Source organism: Leopardus geoffroyi, chromosome B1 (genome assembly GCF_018350155.1).
Source record: "Leopardus geoffroyi isolate Oge1 chromosome B1, O.geoffroyi_Oge1_pat1.0, whole genome shotgun sequence".
In the NCBI taxonomy this organism is placed as follows: Eukaryota; Metazoa; Chordata; class Mammalia; order Carnivora; family Felidae; genus Leopardus; species Leopardus geoffroyi.
The window spans coordinates 184,343,624-184,364,118 of NC_059327.1; the positions used below are offsets into that span (position 1 = coordinate 184,343,624).

The 20,495-nt window shown below is 38.3% G+C and overlaps 1 protein-coding gene across 13 annotated transcripts in view; it reads right to left on the reverse strand.

Moving 5' to 3' along the window:
* Positions 1–2,347: 2,347 nt before the first annotated feature.
* The window catches only part of RBPJ (recombination signal binding protein for immunoglobulin kappa J region), a 220,675-nt gene continuing 202,527 nt past the window's right edge, over positions 2,348–20,495 (reverse strand). For 10 of the 13 annotated variants that reach the window (XM_045474326.1, XM_045474331.1, XM_045474325.1 and 7 more), the window contains 7 exons: positions 16,148–16,322; positions 12,046–12,183; positions 11,777–11,889; positions 8,393–8,533; positions 7,181–7,336; positions 6,739–6,842; positions 2,348–6,581 (listed from right to left, as the gene is read on the reverse strand). In XM_045474326.1, the coding sequence (XP_045330282.1) occupies positions 6,266–6,581; positions 6,739–6,842; positions 7,181–7,336; positions 8,393–8,533; positions 11,777–11,889; positions 12,046–12,183; positions 16,148–16,322 (1,143 nt within the window). In that variant the 3' untranslated portion in view covers positions 2,348–6,265. The remainder of the gene's footprint in view (positions 6,582–6,738; positions 6,843–7,180; positions 7,337–8,392; positions 8,534–11,776; positions 11,890–12,045; positions 12,184–16,147; positions 16,323–20,495) is intronic. The other 3 variants (XM_045474336.1, XM_045474337.1, XM_045474338.1) reach the window with 1 other exon arrangement.

The following is a 20,495-nucleotide window of genomic DNA, read 5'->3' on the forward strand; positions in this document are numbered from 1 at the left end:
CCCAAAAATAAATAAACGTTGAAAAAAAAAATTAAAAAAAAAAAAAAAACAACGGAGAACAAACTGAGGGTTGATGGATGGGAGGGAGGGGGTGGGTGGGTGATGGGCATGGAGGAGAGAACCTGTTGGGATGAGCACTGGGTGCTGTATGGAAACCAACTTGACAATAAATTTTATATATAAAAAAAAAAAGAACTTAGTCATCATTACTCTGTGCTGTGCGGTGAGAACAGAGAGGAGGCGTGCAAGGAGAAGCCAGTTCTAGGTAAAAGGAACCCCTGTCAAGTCACCCAAGAGGCCACCGTGGAGACCACCCAGTCACGCTATTTCCTCCTTTGCGTGACGAAGGTGGGTGCTTCTAGGTTGACAGTGTGGGATTTAAATACATACCAGTAACCCTACTTGTCCAGCCCCAGCAGAAATTATCAACCAGGTAAAGGTGCCAGAAATGACTGACCTACGTGTCTGTACTAAAGTGAGGTGGGCATGGGGCGCCTGGGTGGCGCAGTCGGTTAAGCGTCCGACTTCAGCCAGGTCACGATCTCGCAGTCCGTGAGTTCGAGCCCCGCGTCAGGCTCTGGGCTGATGGCTTGGAGCCTGTTTCCGATTCTGTGTCTCCCTCTCTCTCTGCCCCTCCCCCGTTCATGTTCTGTCTCTCTCTGTCCCAAAAATAAATAAACGTTGAAAAAAAAAATTTTTTTTAAAGTGAGGTGGGCAGAATGTAAGGAAATGAAAAGCAGGGACTACAGTCATAATGCCAGAATGAACTTGACACACACCCAAGCTTCATACTTACCTTGAGACATTTTTTCATAGAACAGCACAGTTTAAAGTGCCACTTCCTCAAAGCAAACCATTCTGTAAGTTCCAATAGTTATAACCTATTTGTGTTTGGTATGAATGTTTCTTGTAGTTTAAACCCTCTCCCTCTCTGTAGTCGAGAGTATTTATCTGCCTTTTCAATGAACTCCACATGTGTGAGAGTAACAGCTTTGTGCCAGGCACTCAAACGAGTTTATCCTGAACACAAAAAACTACATGTATAAAGTACATTCTTACAGGTTCTGACTGGGCCTGTGACTTACAGGGCCATCACTTGACCTTATGCTTTAGGCTCTAACCCTTAGGTCAAGGTGAATAACCTCTTTATATACATCAGCTACATCGGTCTCCTTCACGATTTCCTAGCACTGAACTTTTTTTAAGGATTTCTTTTTAGTCTAACATTCTAGATTTTTTTTTTTCTTTTAATTTTTTTTTTTTTTCAACGTTTATTTATTTTTGGGACAGAGAGAGACAGAGCATGAACGGGGGAGGGGCAGAGAGAGAGGGAGACACAGAATCGGAAACAGGCTCCAGGCTCTGAGCCACCAGCCCAGAGCCCGACGCGGGGCTCGAACTCACGGACCGCGAGATCGTGACCTGGCTGAAGTCGGACGCTTAACCGACTGCGCCACCCAGGCGCCCCCTTTTTTTTTTTTTTTTAAAGGGAAAGACTCCCTTCTGTGACCACTTACTGCTAGAACCTGATGTAGCCTGCCCTCTCCATCCCCGTAAATGGCAATCATCTGGAGGTGCAGTGACAAAAAGAGTAAGATACACTTAATGGATCTTTGGTAAGATTGCTTGGAAAGGGCTCACATACTGTTTATGGCAAGGAATACACATTTATTATTCTCTTCTGAACTCTAAATCAAGTAATCACTATCAATCTCGAGCCTTAAAAGCTTCCGACTTAAATTGTCTCTTATTTAACAATCACTATTTTTAGAGCAAGATGTCTTTTTAGAAAAATTCTGATAACATGTTTTTCTTGGAAGGGGGGAGAAGTCAGATAAAAAACAAACTTGCTAGGATTTAAAAAATATGTAACGTCCCCTTTAACTGTTTCAGTACTAAACACAGAATCTTCTCTCTCCATATCAGGAGGCCCCACTAAAAAGCACAAACCATCATTGTATGTTCTTCTGTGCATCAAACCAAATACCATCATTATACTGGAAAAGCAAGCTGCTGTTAAATAATACTCATTAATCTTGTTGAGATTAGCTTGAAATGCTCCTGGATTGGGAGATCTGCCCCTTGGGTGACAAAGCCCCTTTCCTTATTTATTATTTACATGGAGAAAACCCCCAGAACTCTCTCTCTGGAAAGCATTACACAGTTACAAATACTGAATAGAAAAAGAGCATAGCTATCGCTTTGACGTGATATAGACAGCAAGGTAAGATTTTTTAATATGCAAACTGTGATACGTAATTTAATTCTACTTCATGAACTATTCGGAAAGCCAAGACGCTAACACGTGCATCAGGCACAGCCAACAGAAGACTTTACAATGGTTTGTGTTTCCTTTTTTATTTATTCCTTGAAACTGCCCGTATTGCAGGTTTCTCATGGGCGAAATATGGAACTGAGCAGATTCTTTTTTCTACAAAATTATGGTATAAACTTGCTCAATTTTCTATCTTATTGCTAATAAACCTTACAGGCGCACAGTTTGTAAAATAAACCCCTTAAGGACTGAATGCGTACAGCATGCTGCAAGGTACAAGAAATAAGCTAAAAATGAGCATATAAACCTACATCTGGACCAACACAGTACTGAATGCCGGCAAACATTTATCACGACACAGGGAAAAATTAATAGGAGATACAGTTCAGTCCTGAAAGGGTTAAATAGAAACCCTAATATATTATTGTTTCTAATCATCCAGCCCACATTACAGTGCTTGAAAACAAAATCAGAAGTACTGAACACACATTTGTTCAGCACTCATTAGAAAACACAGCTGCTTTTGAAATCAAAAGTAAGTAACTTGGTTAATAATTGAATAGCATTTTGTTTAAAAAAGGAACCCCCCTCCCCCACCCCGTGGATTATCTGGTTAAACAGGACGAGTTTAGTTCTCAAAAACTGCATGGGGAATATTCTGTGAGGGCACAGATGGTACCAGTTTCATTAAAAACAAAAACAAAAACGAAAACTAACCAGTTATGATCGCAAATAAGTCTGTGCAGAAGAGGGATAAATATTTCACTAACACATATATGAGGATGCCTTTAGTTGCCACAGTTGAAGAAAAGTCAGCAGCAGGTTAAATATTATACTAGTGTTCGATTCTGAAATCATTCAAAATCAAAAGGGCATTCTACATTTAAAGCCTTTAACTGCCTTCCCAATCTATGTGATCAATTCAATGGAACTAAAAAACAGACTGGATCATGGACTCAACTTCTAGCATATTTTTAGAAATTGCATAGCTCACGAGAGCACAACATACCCTTCTAAAAAAGAATTTTAAAAAACCAGAAACAACCCAAAACTCCAATGTTTTCTAACTGAAGTGGTCACCATTCTAAGAAGAGCATCTAGCATCTCTAATAATGCCATCGGAGGAGGGGCTGTATTCTACTATAACCAGAGGACAAGGCTCCTATAAATTATACACTGAAAATGATTTACAAATCCATAAAGATTTTTTTTTAAAGCAGCTGACAAAAGAACTACTGATAAAAAAAATAAGCTACAACAGAAATCATTTCAGTCTTTAGTTTGTGGTATGCAGAATGGCATAAAATAGCAAGGGAAATGTCTGTAGAAGTACATTCTCGGACTTTTCAAACAAACAAAAAACAAACAGGAAAAGGCTTTACAGTCTAGTATTTCAAAATTATCTTATTAAAAGAAACAAACAGCCAAAATAAGGTATAATTAAATAGTAAAAAAGCAAAGTTCATTTTAACAAAGCCATAAACTTGGAGAATTTGAGCTGCAAAGCTACGTAAGGAATAGTCTGTTCTTCAAAAGTATCTCATCTGGTATCGGTTAATTTAACATAGTTTTGTATGTAACCAACCTGGGGAGTGGAGGAAACTTGTGGCCCATTGGAAGTAAAGCGGCACTGAAAATATTTCCACGCTCCGAACCAAAAGCAGTGTAAAGATTACTTCCATGACTCAACAGAGAAGAATAAATACTACTCAGAAATAAGCAAGTTTGCAAGAAGGAGCTAGTAAACAGTTAAAACAAAGAAAGGTAAGGCCACAATTCTGCCCTTGATCACTGGATCAGATTTGAAGTGTGAGGCAGGGTCAGCTTACGAGAGAAGCTAGTGACTGGAGCAGATCTGAAGAGAAGGCTATACATATAGAATAATGCAGCCTGTGAGTAATTAAAAAGGCTTGCAGTACGATAAAACCACAATAACTCTGATTTAACCAGTAATGTGTTTTACAAGTGACTTCCTCCTTGAAAACTGAGGAAAAGGTGATTTAGAGAAGTTAGGAATTATATTTACAATGACACAGTCTGAGCAAAAGAATGAGTGATGAAGATAACAAAGCTGGGGAGAGGGGGAAAGCTACTAATGTTTACAAAGTCTACCGATGAAGACGTTTTCAAAACAGCCCATGACACCAGAAAGACAATGTTCTGTATGGCAACACTGTGGGAAGTTAGTTTTGCATTCATAAGGTACTTGTGGCTCCTGTTTTATGGGACAGTAAAAGCTTACCACACTCTAGAGGTAGTTTTGAACTCTAGAAAGAATGATTGTAGTACTAGACTGTGTCCTAGAACATCACACACACGGTTCCTGTACTAAATGTAGCCCAGTGAGTCGGCTGCAATTTCTAAGAAACTGAACAAAGGCCTGACCAGAGTGCAGGAATGGAAGCAAGGAAAAACCGGTGAGCCTACAGCATGGAAGGGCCAACGCACAACCCGAATGCAACGAAATCTTAACTGAATGGAAAAGAAATGTCTTCTGAGTAGGAGACATCTGTGGAGACACTCAGCACTGGGGAAGAGAAGACAGAGGAGTCAGGAGAGAGATGAAAAGATTAATTGCATTTGCAGTTTTACAATCTCACAACTATCTGTTCTAAAGTACTGTCTTCCAAGCTATTTGAGTTGGTCATCTAATAAAAGCATCTTGTTTCAAGGTTACAATGATGTTTTGACCTAGGCTACCAAAAAAATAATAATAATAATAAAATAAAAAAAATAAGTAAACAAACACATGCTTTTGCTGAGATTTTCTCATTATACAATAAGGGCACCATCTACCAGCTGGTAGCAAATACTTCTCATGATATTTTTTTTTTTTTTTTGTCCTATGCTAACAAGGTGGAAAACACCCTGCTGAAGGAGATCACTGGGAACATTCCAAGTTCAAAATAAAATGTTTAACTTACACATAATACAAGTTATGTACAAGATTAGGAGTGGGGCGGGGGACCTGAACGAATCTGGAACATGTAGATACATTTACACATGGGCAAAGGGGAGAGAACACTTCAAATACCAACATGTTCTGCACCATGAATTCATTAATGACTAAATGGCCACATTTAATTCCACGGAAATTTTAGAACCTCTTGGAATACCACTATAAATACATTTAGAACAACAACAACAAAAAAAGGAAAACAAGGAAAGACCTACCAACAGTGTCTGAGAATAGAGACTAAGTTAACATACATTGCATGTACTGCAGGCAAGGCAGAGGCATTTTTTTTAAAGCTTTTGCACAGACTTCATATAATCTTAAAAAAAAAAAAAAAATAGGCGGGCCTTTACAAGATTTGACTTGCTGAAATCAGAACAATTTCGACTCGTGAAAAGTCATTAAGACATCAGCTTTAAAAAAATAAAATAAAATAAAAAGATCAGTTCCAGCCTTAAACCAAAAAAAAAAACCTGGAAGAATATGGTAATTAGGTTAAACAAGCATGGTCAGGCTTGGAACTTGAATGTACTGTAGAGCAAAAGCTCAGACGGGGTGGGGAGGAGAGGGACCTATTTGGTAACAAAGGTGTACTATATACTGTGATATAAAAAAAGGTATGGTGAAAATGTACCTTTTGCTAAAGCTTATACAAGTTCCTTGGTCCGTAAAAACTATGTTAGATTTGTGTCTTCTAGTTTGATTAACTTTTATTCCAGCCACATCTCTATTTCTTGCCCATTTAAACAAAACCAAACAAAAACCAACCAAACAAGAGTAACAGCCGAAAACAATCGATTCCCAATAGTTTGTACATTTCGACGTTTTGTTTGTTTGTTTTACTGCGGCTTCTGCACTTCAGATCAGCACTTGTAGGTAATGGGGTTTCTGAACAGTATCACCTGGTATGAAAAGTTTTCCCAAGAAACCACAAAAGATTGTTCATTTTTTTTCTTTCTTTCTTTCTTTTTTTTTTTTTTTGTCAACATTTTGCCGCACTCAAGTCAGTTTAAGTCCCAGCAAGAAGCCGGTAGTTAGGACACCACTGTTGCTGCAGATGATGTGACACTGGTAGAATTTGTGCTGACATTTGTGTAACTTCCCTCGCTGTTTGTGTTTGATTCATTAGGGGGCACTTGGCTTGAACTGGCTCGAAGGATTGCTCCTGCCGCACTGCAGTGTGGCCGTGGCCCTGGTTCCGGTGTGTAGGTAAAGGTAAGGCTGGTGGAATAAATGATTCCATCATTACGGACCAAAGTTACTGGAACCTGGACTGGCTGCCGGACCCATCGCCAGCCCTCCCGGAATGCAGAAATGTCTGGGACAACACAGAGCATACTCTCTCCACATCTGAGGAGGAAATATAAAGCACTTAAAAGGAAGGTAAATTTTAGAACTGGAACTTAAAACAAGGTTGCTCGATACATTACAATCAGTATTAGGAAAGAATCTCATGTACCCAACCCCATCAAAAACTCTGGATGATGTAAAAAGTTTCATTAAGTACCTGTACATAGTTTCAGCTTCTACATCCCCAAACCACACTCGTAAATTTGGAGTGAAATTCTGTCCTGTAAGTTCAAGCATTGCTACGTCCCCACCGCCATTCAACTGAAATTCACAGAAAATCAGAACAGTGTTGAGAAAACTTTTCATTTTCCATTAAAGTACACATATTAGTTTTTCATTTGACTATGATTTGTGAAAAAAATGGAAAAATAAAACTCTTAAATAATATGGTTATAAGGACAAAATGAGCTAAAAACATCTCAAGATAATATAGGTGACTTAAATTTTCTTGTATAAAAAGTATGCTTTTATTTTTTTTAATCAACAATGTATTAACAAAATCTCCAAATCTTATGATTAATTGTGAAATAAAATCATGCTAAGTCAGAGCAGAGAAAGCAACTGCAAAGAGCTAAAAGTCAACTTGTAAGGGGTCTCACCTGAAGACTTTCTACGACAGGCACAGGGGTGACTGGGGCAAGGACAGGGCCCATCCCCTCGTAAAATGTATACTCTGCCTTATCCGTACTAATGATTGTCCAGGAAGCTCCATCATTTATCATCTCTTTATTTGGTTCTTTTGGGCATGGAGTGGCCTGATGAAGAAAGAAATGTTTAGAAGTGGAAGTTTATATACACTGCAGTATAAAGACAATTTTAACAAGGTAACATTCATAGACTGGAGTTAACAGGCAGACAATTTACTACAAATTTCTGAACTTTCCAAACATGGTGCTCTGCCAATCCCTAACTAAACACAGAGCATCAATATGACAACCTCACATCCAGTAGTTTTTTATACCATGAAATATTTCAGTGACATATTAAAAGTAATACCTTTCAGAATATCCATTTAAGAGCACACCAGTACCTGCATAATTTCTTTAATAAAAGATAGTATTCGTGATGTAAATAGCTACTTAAAACTCTTTATGGATCCCTAAGAGAGTAAGAGCCCTTCAAGCATCGAGAGCAGTTGAACCTAGCTACTTCCAGCAGGAGGAAACCAGGATGTGAACTGGCAACCCCCCACCCCTACCTTCAAACACCCAGGCCAGTCCAGCAGTTCTGGGCTGAGGAGGACGGCTGTATGTGGCCATCTCTCTGAAACGGGGTCTTCAGGTGTTTACAAGTGTGTTTCACACGAAGTGTTAACCAGCCCACTAAATCATCTGCCCATGTCATAGACGTCTTCATGAAAGACTTCTAGTAAATGCAGTTAAAAATCAGCTTTCGAAACATTTCCTCATTACTATCTAGGAAGACCTCGACGTAAATCTGATAATTATGAACCCTCCCCAGAAATGTGTGTGCATCTACATACAACATCTTCACACAGTTTCAGAGGACTCAATGAACACCCAAAATCTACTTTTGGATGATCTGAGAACCTTTTTTGATTCCCAGAAATAGATATTAACTGTCTCTCCAAGAACATGTTTATGGATTTGAGTTCTTCCTTGAGGTGAGATGACTGCCATGTCTCAGGATCAAGTAGGTTAAGAACCTTCAGACTTGAGAAAAATACCTGAAAACGGCTTTGTGTCTTTGGGTACAATTAACATTAAACAAGAGTTTTAGGTTTCTGTATGCTGCTAACCAAATAGCTGACAAATTTTTTTTTTTTTTAAATCAGTAATTTAAGAACATACCTGAAACTGGATTATTCTTTCTTGAGAAAGGCACAAGTACATTCTTTCTGTATCCTTAAGGTAAAATGCACATTTATGGAGTTGTGACACAGGATCGTCTGCATCCAGTAATGCGGTTTGCTTATCCACTTTCCTAATTATCTATAGTTCAATAATTAAGAAAGAAAAGGTCATCACATATGGAGAGCTTTCATTCTGGACACTGCCAAGGGCACACGGAAAGAATATGCTATAACAACACATCACAGTGTATATACAAAAACATTTACAAACACTAAGGCTAGGTATAAAAAATACTTTCAGATCACAAGCGTGGTAGAATGTGGAAATGGTTACCTTCTTCTGGGAATACCTGAAAAACAGAGCAGGCAGATACTCGTTTTCTAGATCACTGCCTTTCAAGCTTTACTGTGCATACAAATCATCTGGGGTTTTTGTTAAAAACACATCTGTTCTAATCCCACAGATTTCACGTGGGCCTAATAGTCTGCATTTCTAACAAGCTGACAGCTGGTGTTAACCCTGCTGGCCAATGGACCGTATTTTATGTAGCAAGTTCAGTTGACTTTTCCAATGATATACAACCACATCAGAAAAAAATCTCTGAAGACTACTCTCCCTCCCCCCTCCCTCCCTCCCTCTCCCTGTGTGTGTGTGTGTGTGTGTGTGTGTGTGTGTGTGTGCGCGTGTGTACATACATATACATATAATTAAAAACCTGGGGCACCTGGGTGGCTCATTCAGTTGAGCGTCCGACTTCAGCTCAGGTCACGACCTCACAGTTTGTGAGTTCGAGCCACGCATCAGGCTCTGTGCTGAGAGCTCAGAGCCTGGAGTCTGATTTGGATTCTGGGTCTCCCTCTTTCTCTGCCCTTCCCCCATTCACCCTCTGTCTCTTCTTTCAAAAATAAGTAAACATTTAAAAAAAAAAAAAAAATACCCAAACTTCTAACTTCCTCCAACTCACAGCTCAGTAAATGGCACCACTACTCACTCAAATCCAAATTGACTCCTTGTTTTCTCTTATACCTAATCATCCAAACTGTCAACAAATTCTATTAAATCTACTTTCAAATAAATGTGTCATCTCTCATCACCTTACTGCTACCATCCTGAATTATGACCAAAGTCCAACCACTGTCTCTCTGTTCCCACTGCTATACCCCATGTTCTCCTCTTCACAGAGCAGCCAGAATTATCCTGCTAAACATAAATCAGTCATCATGCCCTGGTTAAAACCTTTCAGTGGCCTCCTGGCATATGTAGGTAATATAAAGTCCATACTCTAGATACAGAGAGAGACTCTACAAGATGCCATCACATCTACAAGGCTGACCTTGTCGCCTCATTTCCCACCCCTCCCCAGTTCAGACTACAGCGCCTTCCTCACTAGTCCTCACCACTCTGGTCTGACATTCTGTCTCCACTTGTGCTGTCTGTCTGAAATGCCCTTGACAGTTTGTGGTTCCCACCTTCGTTCTGGTCTCTGTTCAAATATACCCACTTTGAAGATTTCTCCGACCACTCCAAGCACTCCCCAAGGTCTCTAGGTCTTTACCCTGTTTTAACTTACTTTCCTAACATTTGTGTTAATATGTTAATATGTTAATATGGTTATTTCTTTAGCTAATGTTGTCCATCTCCCTAAAACTGCAAGCTCCATGAGGAAAGAAAGCCCATCTTGCTCACCACTGTATCCAGCATCTAGACAGTGTCTGGCACATGGAAGGTTCAGGACTATTTATAGAATGAACCTGTGCACGTAGGGCAGTAACACATTGCTCCACAATGAACATCCTTCACAGTAACTACTGAGTTTTATGAGGATTACATCAATATATGTAAAGTGCTTAGAACAATCCTATTGATATCATGCAATAATATTGGCTTTTATTACTTGGTTTACATCTCAATATCCAAAGATTTTTCTTTAACTAAGCTACAATTGTATAAAAGTCCCCATCTTTAAAGTTAGCATTCTTCATGTTTACATTTTTTAGCTCTGCAGGTCATTTAGTCAGAATATCTTCCATTCTACTAACACCACACCCATTTTTGAGTTTAAAGGGAGACAGTACACTGTGGCAATGAGAACTTCTAAGATAGTCTTTGAGACTGACTAAATTCAAGCAAAATGTTTCAGTTTGATGCTAAAGTCTTAGGGCAATATTTAAATTTGAGGAGGTCTGGATTTTAGAGACATAACTGAGTTTTGAATGATGTAAGCCTGCAGCACTCACTCATCCTTCTCCTCTACGTGAGAGTCATGACTCGTCTGCAGTCCTGTTATTTGTGCGTTCCACGGTTTCTCCACTAGCTAGTAATAAGCACATCGTGAACATGAGCCACGTTTGGTTCGATTTTATTCCCCACAACAGTTCTTTGGACAGAGACCCTACTGAACGACCTCTCACCAATAACGAAACCAAAGATGGCCACTACTATTTGGCATCAAAAACTTGCTTTGGTCATTTCTAATTATCAAGAAAAGGAAAGAAATCTGAGACACCTGGCAATGCAAATGTTACAACGTAAGCCATGTGTGTGGGGAATTCTACATTCCTAAAACATCAGGGAGAACTCCAGCCGGCGCTCTCTCCTGTGCTGGCTCTGTAGCTCGCTGGTACAATATCTACCGTATTTCTGAGATAAACTGGATACAGCCCAACACTGTGTCCCTACCCCCCACCCCCCGGACCTTGAATCAGACATACTCCCAAATCCCCTCCGTCTTTAACATAACTAACTTTTCTTTCTGAAAAGGAGGGGGAATATAAAGGCGGGAGTGTAAGGGGCTTTTGCGTTCATTTTGCGAAGAAAAGCAGTTTTTACAGTTTCAAAATCGTCCTAGCAAACAAAAAGTCCTAAACACCGTGCTTCTCTCTCAGAGTATGAAATAACAATTTAATTTTTAATAACTCCATCTTCTTGTTGGAGAATAAACTAGTAAAAACTATGCTCATATTTTTAAAGAAGTAAGAATTTCTATGCTTCTGAAAACTTGGTCCTGTGGTGAGAATATCAGGTACCACAAAAAATGAATATAGTATATCTGTACTGGTTAAGGAAAGAAATCATAATGCAATTATTTAGTGCCCTCTATTGAACATGTTCAGATATGCAACCAAGAAGCAAAACGCCACCAAAATTTATTAGAAACAGTGTAACAGAAAGTCGTTAATAATGAATTCACAAAAATTGGCTGTCTGCCTTAAATCAGTTTTTAAATAAGGTGGGGTGTAATTGTCAATAATCAATAGCAGTGATTACTGACATGTCTTCTTAAATTAAAAAATGAAACCGAAGCATATTTTTACATCTGAACGTTGTGCCTTTTTGGTGTTCTTAATTTTCACCACACACAGCAGCAAGAGCAGAGCATACCAGTCTTGGGAGAGCCATGCCGGTGACCGAGCACACAAGTTTGACTGTCTGTCCATAGTGGATGTAGCCATCACGAACTGTGAATTCTTCTCCTTCTGATTCATCATCATCCACTACAGTGGAATGACAAAAGAGATCGAATTATTATCTTTTAGAGTTCTTTAATCTACTTAGGAAAATGATAAAACTTAATAGATCTGTGTGTCTTATTATCAAAGAATTTCAACAGCTTCACACTAAAAACATCAAATACACATTTTCATACTCACAGAGATGAATGTAAAATGCTCCCCACTGCTGAGAACTGGCATGGAAATTACCTCCTTCTACATGCAAGTATCTGGTACTAACTGTCTGGGATCGAAGTCGATTAAACAGAGCCACCTTTGTTCCTGAGGCAATGCACACTGCAAAGAAAAAACAGCTTCTATTTATGTGACTGGGGGGAAAGGACCTGTACCTGGCAAGTTATAATTATTCTTTACTATTACTTAATAATTAATAGATTCTGCTAACAAATTGATACCCTAAAAAAAAAAAAAAAAAAAATCAAGGTAACTCTCATTAATGATGTCAGGCTAAAGATTTGTAAAATACGTCCATAAAATATTTTTTAAATGAGAACTATACAGTATATTTAATGCAGTGCTATTCAGTAAAGGGACATTATTCTTAAATATCCAACAATAGGAAAGTGATTAAATACATTATAATATCATTCACCTATTAAATAATGTATATCAAAATGCACTGATTAAAAAAAAAGTATCTCCCTAGTATATCACTGAGTGGAAAAACGGGCTATAAAACCCTCTCTATACTGTGGTTCCATTATATATGTATTTATGTGGCTGTACGTGTGTGTCCACGTGCTCACATCCAATCCTATGGAATGTACTCAGGAGTCTAGAAGAATGTTTAGCAAAGTTGAGGCCAACTGCCCCTGGATATTGTGATTTTAGAGATTTTGATTTCTTCTAAATACCTTGAAGTATATAGCATTGCATGAAATTTCTTGAAAAAACAACCACATCTATGTAAGGAGGAAAATATTCTGAAAGTGAAATATGTTCTCTGTCAATAAGAAACTTACAATCAACAGAAAAAGTGAGTTTATTTTTTTTATTTTTATTTTTTAGAAAAAGTGAGTTTAAATAAAATCCTATAATTTGAATTGGAGATAGTGTGAATCCATCACATTAGCAAGAACACCCAACTCCATTATGAAGTAAGCCTTGTCCTCTAGCAACGACAACAAAAACCAAAGAACAAATTTAAATCTGAGCAAGCATCTAAATGGACTACAAAGATGCTCTCCTTGACCAAACTTAAAAAATTTTTAATGTTTATTTATTTTTGAGAGAGAGAAAGAGAGAGGGAGGGAGGGGGTACATGAGCGGGGGAGGGGCAGAGAAAGGGAGACACAGAATCCAAAGCAGACTCCAAGCTCTGAGCTGTCAGCAGAGCCCGACGCGGGGCTCGAACTCACGAACTGCAAGATCATGACCTGAGCTGAAGTTGGACCCCCAACCGACTGAGCCACCCAGGCGCCCCTCTCCTTGCCCATACTTTAAAGACAGGCTCCTCTTCCCTCTTGGCCTTCCCAGCCCAGTTACTGCAAGATTCCCTAAGTCTTTCTCCCACCCCTGACATCTGATTAAGTTCCTCATGCGCCACCCTGAGTATCTGATCACCAGAGAGAGGCCAGCCTTTAGCAAAAATCCTGTTAAGCTGGCTCCTCTAGAGCCCCTGTACCCTTAATGTTTCCTCTTGGTAATGTTCTATCCACTGCCCCCTCCCCTCACTCTGTTCCTGGACTAACAATCCACTGAGCTCAGCTCCACACTGAAGTCTCTTCTCCCTCCTGTGACAGTACTGAATACGATCTGTCTTTACCACCTTTAACTAGTGTCTGGCTGTACTGTGTTCTCTTTGACACTACTAGTTCATAAGATACATTAAACTACACCAAGGAAATGAAATTAGCAAAATCCAGTATGTGGTCATCTCTCAGGGCCAAACGACTCAGTCTCTTCAATAAATACATTGCAAGGAGAGAGAGCCATGAAGAGGGAATCCAAAGATAAAAAGTACTCGAGGTGGGGTGCCTGGGTGGCTCAGTTGGCTGAGCATCCGACTCTTGATTTCAGCTCAGGTCACGATCCCAGGGTCAAGGGACAGAGCCCTGCAGGCATCAGGCTCCCTGCTGAGCAAGAAGCCAGCCTATTTTCTCTCTGTCTCCCCCACTCCCTCCCTCTGCCCCACTCACTCTTCTCTCTCATTCTCTAAAAACTAAATAAAATAAAAAAGAAAATAAGTAAGTAGTAGACATGTTTACTTTAAAAAATACTCAAGGACATGTCAATATAATATATAGTGTAAATATCCGATGGGGATTCAAAATTTGAATTCTGATTCAACCAAAGTACTAACAAAATGTCATTTTAGATAATTTTAAATTTGTTTAATTAGACATTTGATAATATGAAGAAATTATTTCTTTTTATAGTTGTTTTATAACATATTTGTTTTTATGTGATCATGGTATTTTAATTAGAATAAAAAAGCAAGAGCCTCAATCTTTCAGAGATACATGTTTACAGATGAGAGGTCTTATATTTGCATTGAACTAAAATGAGGGCAGAGGAAAGTGGGGGTGTGATACAGGTATAGATGAAGTAAGACTGGCCTGCAGTTAAGATCAGTCTTGAAATTAGAGGCTGGACACAGAGCTTTCGTATAATTATGCAACTCTGTCTACTTTACTATGTTTGAAAATTTCCATAATATAAATGGTTATAATAATAATGACTGAGGGAACTAAAACCAACCAATATATAAAAACCGAATAAGTTCATAATAAAACAAAATAAAAACAAGCAAACTAAACAAAACTCCTAAAACCTTGAGCACTTTCAAAAAATACTACTGCTATTCTGCAAATTAGTAAGCAAGTGTCTATCCTGCCTTTTCTCTGCAGACTATTATTTGAAACAAAACGCTAACAAGTTCTAAGTAAAAGAATACGAAAAAGCCCTTCATAAAACACTAGATTTAAGCAGCCATCCTCAGTGGCTAATGGTTGCTGAGGAACTCTGTACCAATGGATTAGGCTAGCAACAGCTCAACTTACTATTAACAATCTTAACAGGACAAGACGTGGGTATCATCTCAGGTATCATCTCTGACTTCTGATTAGAAGGAAACAAACATATAGAGGACCAGCTAATTCTAAAATACGTCTTTAGATCTAACCACCAGTTTATGGAAAATATGAGAGACAGAGGCACAAGTAATCAGCCAGATCCGGAATATGGAAATTCCAAAGGAAAAATTACCCAGTTTCTTCAGCAAATGACATGGAAAGATTGGAGGGGGAGAGAACACACTATTATAGGTTAAAATGTATGGGCCATATTTGGATCCAAGTTTGAACAGGCCAACTGCTAAGAAACACACACACACACACACAACTGTAAAATAACACTTCAGAGACCATGTAATAAGTCTGCACACGGACTGGTTTTTAGATGGCATTAAAGCACTACTGTCAATACTTTTAGGCACCACTACTGCAGAAATGATGGTTGAAAGAACAGGTCATCTGAGATTTCCATTAAAATATTCCAGAAGTCAGAGGAGGAAGGACCATGGAAAAAATGAAACAGAACTGGCAAAACCTGTTGAGGCCAGGGGGCCGGTCACCTTATACAAGTCTCTCCCTTTTAGGTAAGTTTGAAAATTTTCATAATAAAGAGTTAAAAAAAAAAAGAAAAAGAAAATTGGGTGCAGGGGTTGCAATGTGTAACTCAGTCAGACAGCGTTTATCTTTGGTATTTGGTAGTCTAAAAATCTGCTCATGAGGCAGCAGTCTTTGCCAGAGCAACTGTGTTAAAAATTTTGTTTAGGTTTTCAGGAAGGACTTCCACAGCCCATTTGATAACAGTGCTTCTCAAAGAGGAGCTTTTGATGTTCTTGGGGGATCAATTCTCTGTGGAATGAGAACGAGGACTTTTAGCGCCACTGTCTGATGCACCCAATGCCCAATCAGCACTCCCTGTGGTCACTGACAGCACAAGGAATAAATTCCCACTTCCCATATGCCTCTGGGGAACACTGCAGAAGCAACTCTGGCTGGGAACCATCTCCGTAGACCGGGCATTGTCCATTTCAATTAAAAAAAAAAAAAAAAAAAAAAAAAAAGATGACCATAAAATGGCAATAATACATGTGACAGTTTCAGATTAAGTGGAGGGCCACAAAACTGTTACTAACAAACGAATTTGCTATCAAAAAGCAAAAATAGTTGAATTTGTCTTATTAATCCATCAGGGGAATTGGTGACAAAAAACAAAACTCAAGGATACGTACAGTCAGCATTCTTCAATGACTGCTTCTTTTTGGAAGGTTTGGAGATGACTTTTATCCGCTTGCTGAGGAACACACCAATATCATCGCTGTTGCCATAGAACATCTTTACAGACAACATGAAGTGCTTTCTCTTGTCTGAATCAGATATGTACAAAGTTTTGGCTGTGCAATAGTTCTGTGAAAAAAAGGGAAGTTTCAATAGCACCAAAAGTTTGCTGGTTATGTACTTACAACTCAGTACAGCCATGGCTAGGTTTTCGATGAATGAATTAGATGAATAGCTGAAAAAACCAATTGTAACCATTACTGACATTGATCCTGGAAGACAAAGGACAGTCTTATCAAGTCTATGAAATACTACATTACGATCCATTTTATCCATTTTAAAACACAGTTTTTTCTTGTTTTATATAGCTCTATACCAACATAAAAGAATTATAAATGCTGTAACAGTAATTCTTTAAAAATAGAACTTAACAGGGCACCTGGTAGCTCAGTTAGTTAAACGTGTGACCCTTGATCCTGACTCAGGTCCTGATCTCAAGGTTAATGAGTTCGAGCCCTGCGTCAGGCTCTGTGCTGACAGAATCCTGCTTGGGGTTCTCTCTCTCCCTCTCTCTCTGCCCCTCCCCCACTTCTGCTCTCTCTTTCTCTCCTTCTCAGAAATAAACAAATAAACATTAAAAAAAAAAACAACACAGAATTTTACAGTTCAAAAAAAGTCCATGACTGTATTTCTGCAATGAAACAAAATAAATAAAGCTATCAGAATTCAACTGAATCTGTATAAGATTTTTAGCAGTGATCCTTTTCAAAATAGTGCACAGTTTTTCTTTACATGGATGAACACTACAGAACCACCTATAAGTCTGATAAAAACAAAGTTAGAGTAACTGGAGAATTATAAAATATTTTATGCCAGAAAAGGTTAGGAGCACACTTTAAAGAACTCTTTATGAAAAATGGTAAACTTTGCCAAATGGGATAATTCATATTATATCATCAAAAGAACTGATTGAGGGGCCCCCGTTTGGCTTAATCAATGGAACATATGATTCTTGATCTCAGGGTTGTGAGTTCAAGTCCTACATTGGGGGTTGTGCTTACTTAAAAATAAAAAAAAAATATGCAACTGGATTGAAAGGTAATAGAGAAGATAAACATAGCAAGGTAAAATGCCAGTCTACCAGAAAATAAATTCTGGTACCTGAAAAGATAGCATTCAAGAGTTACAGCACTCACAAAGTAGCAGCAACTATCTCAAATATATATGACAAGTCTATTATCATTCCTATTCCCCTGATCCCTATGAATTAGGGAAGGAACTATATTATTTTTTTTATATGTTCATTTATTTTTGAGAGAGAGAAAGACAGAGTGTGAGCAGGGGAGGGGCAGAAAGAGAGGGAGACACAAAATCCAAAGCAGGCTTCAGGCTCTGAGCTGTCAGCACGGAGCCCGACGCAAGGCTCGAACCCACGGACCGCGAGATCATGACCCGAGCCGAAGTCGGACACTTAACCGACGGAGCCACCCAGGTGCCCCTAAATTATTGATCTCCTTTTCCAGATTGGGTAAATAATGCTCAAACACAGCTTAAGTATTTAAAATATCTAAATTATATTTTTTAGAAGATCAATTCTCTACCTTGTAATTAGGCTACACAAGTTTCCTTGACTACCTCTGTTGTGTGTTTCTTTTAAAAATCAGGAAAAATGCCACTCATTTAGGAAACAGCTAATGTACTCTAAGTTTTTAACTTTTTAAATTTTAATCACGTGTAATTTTAGCACAACAAAAATAATGCCAGGGTTTATTTCATTTCTCATAGCAAAGTTATGTAAGACGACGTAGGTGCCACTGTGAGTATTTTACACTTCATTAGGTCTTCACAAATTCAAAAATGTGGTAAAAGCTTTGAGAAGCTTTGTTCGACAGAAGATAAAATTAAGATAAAGCTAATAACAGTAATAAGAAAAATAAAAACAACAGTTCTTCGTACTCACACAACTCCTTCTACCCAAGGATCTCCAAGCTCAGAGATGCTATGGCGGGAGTGACAGGTCTTCCATACATCAAAAAGCACTGAAGGTCAAATTAAGCCTAAACTGATGGAACTGTTCTGCACCATAAAGTCTAGGAAAATGGGTATCGATATACTAACGCAGACGGTTACAAGGAACAAAACGAAATGTGTATCTAAAAGACAAATTCTCATAGGCAAAAGCCTTTCACACAAAGTTTTTGTCTGGAAAAAGCAAACACACATATCTCTGGAAAAAAAAGGAAAATGTACCCCTATTTTTATAAAAGTGAGTAGTCTGAATCCACAAGAAAATAATCATGGCTAGGACAACTTTTTTTTTTTTTTTAAAGTAGTCTTCACACCCAGCACGGAGCCCAACATGGGGCTTGAACTCACGACCCTGAGATCAAGCTGAGCTGAGGTGGAGTCAGACATTTAAGCAACTGAGCCACCCAGATGCCCCTGGGATAACTGTATTAGAATTATTATTTTTTTAAAAACTTTAAGACCACTGACTACAAACTCAAATTCCATTTAAAAAAAAAAGGCGGGGGGGGGGCACGCCTAGGTGGCTCAGTCGGTTGAGCATCCAACTTCATACTCGGGTCATGATCTTGTGGTTCATGGGTTCAAGCCCCGTATCGGGTTCTATGTTGATAGCTCAGAGCCTGGAGCCTGCTTCTGATTCTGTGTCTCCCTCTCTCTCTGTTCCTTCCCCACTCGCGCTCTGTCTCTGTCTCTCAAAAATGAATAAATGTAAAAAAAAAAAAAAGGAAAAAGTCACCACTCAGAAAAAGTACTATTGCTTTAAGAAAATAGAAAATAAATAAAATTTAAAGTTACATTGGTCATAGCAAAACGCTAGATTAGCTAACAAAATTCTAGAATAGAAGATGGCATATAATAAACCTTTCTATCAATAATGAACAACTTAAGAACTTGAAGATCTTCAGGCCATAGTAAAAACATGTGCCCCCAAATGAGAAAGCAATACCAAATACAACACTGCAAAAGTACTGTAGAAATGTCCGCACAGAATCTGAATTATAGAAATGAAACAGTGCTAGCAAGTGAGGTGTAGGGGATATAACTTTTAAGTGTAAGAAAAACACAAGTGGGCTAAGTAGGGAATCAATTCATGTTGTACAGCTTACCTAGTTCCAACTATGTAAGATGTAAAATTGAGGAAAAATGAGTATTTAACAAATAAAAACATCATTAAGTGAAATCTCAGATCCAAAATATTATCAACATAGAGTCAAATGTCATGACCATATGCAGTGCCACATAAATTAGAACTTTATTGTAATGAATATTAAGTATAAGTACCCAATAGTGCAAAATAAAAAGACTTTCTTTTCCGATAATGACTAAATTGTACCATTCAATGAGGAGGCTGCTAAAAGAAAACAGTGTTACCTTAAGTGAATGGAGGTTAAGAGAGACAGGTGGGAGCAAAGGGTCCCTTTTCTGAGGCTCAGCATGTCACTACTCAGGACATCTTTGCCTTCCTAGGCTCAAATATATTACGCACGCCTTTAGGCTCCAAGCACATATGATGTTCCTGTTCCACCTGGAATGCCTTCTGCTGACTCCCGACAAGTCTTCCTTTATATAAAGTAAGACTTCTCTGATAGCATTTTTCATGAAAACTAATATTAATAGCTTTGGCTTACAGACATTATATGTTTTAAATATAACCCATTAGATGTTTTAAATACTAGTTAATGCTCAAGCTTTCAGGTGTTCTTGTTCTTTTCTTCTTCTGTGAATCTTTAGGGCTTAGGGAAAGAATATAATGGTATAAGTTGAAGAAAGGTATACTAAGCCACGATGCTGATACAGGCAAGTGAGGATGCTGTTTGTTTGGTATTACTTCCCTTAAAATGCTGGAAGCTGGAATTGGTTAAAGTAGGCAAAGAAATTCAGTTAACAATTATATACCCTGGTACCTACAATCCCTGGCTTCTTACTACCTATTTAAGTATTCATTTCATAGTACCAAGTATCTAAATGTATACCTTGGAGACCTGTAACTCTGAGACTTTCTACGTAACAGGAAAATAGAGGAGACACAGCTAAGGCCCATCAGATCACCCTATCACTTAAATACATCCTTTACTCCAGTTGTAGGGTCATAATTTAGAAATATTTCTTGCTGCTGTATTTTCTTTTAAGATGAAACCACTTTTATTATAATAAGTTTTATTGCAAACTTAATTAAAAATACATAGTTGATAAGTCTTACCAATAAACATTTTAAGGATACAAATGTCATTCATAAAAATATCTGAAGAAGGTTGACATTAAGGCTTCTTAGTG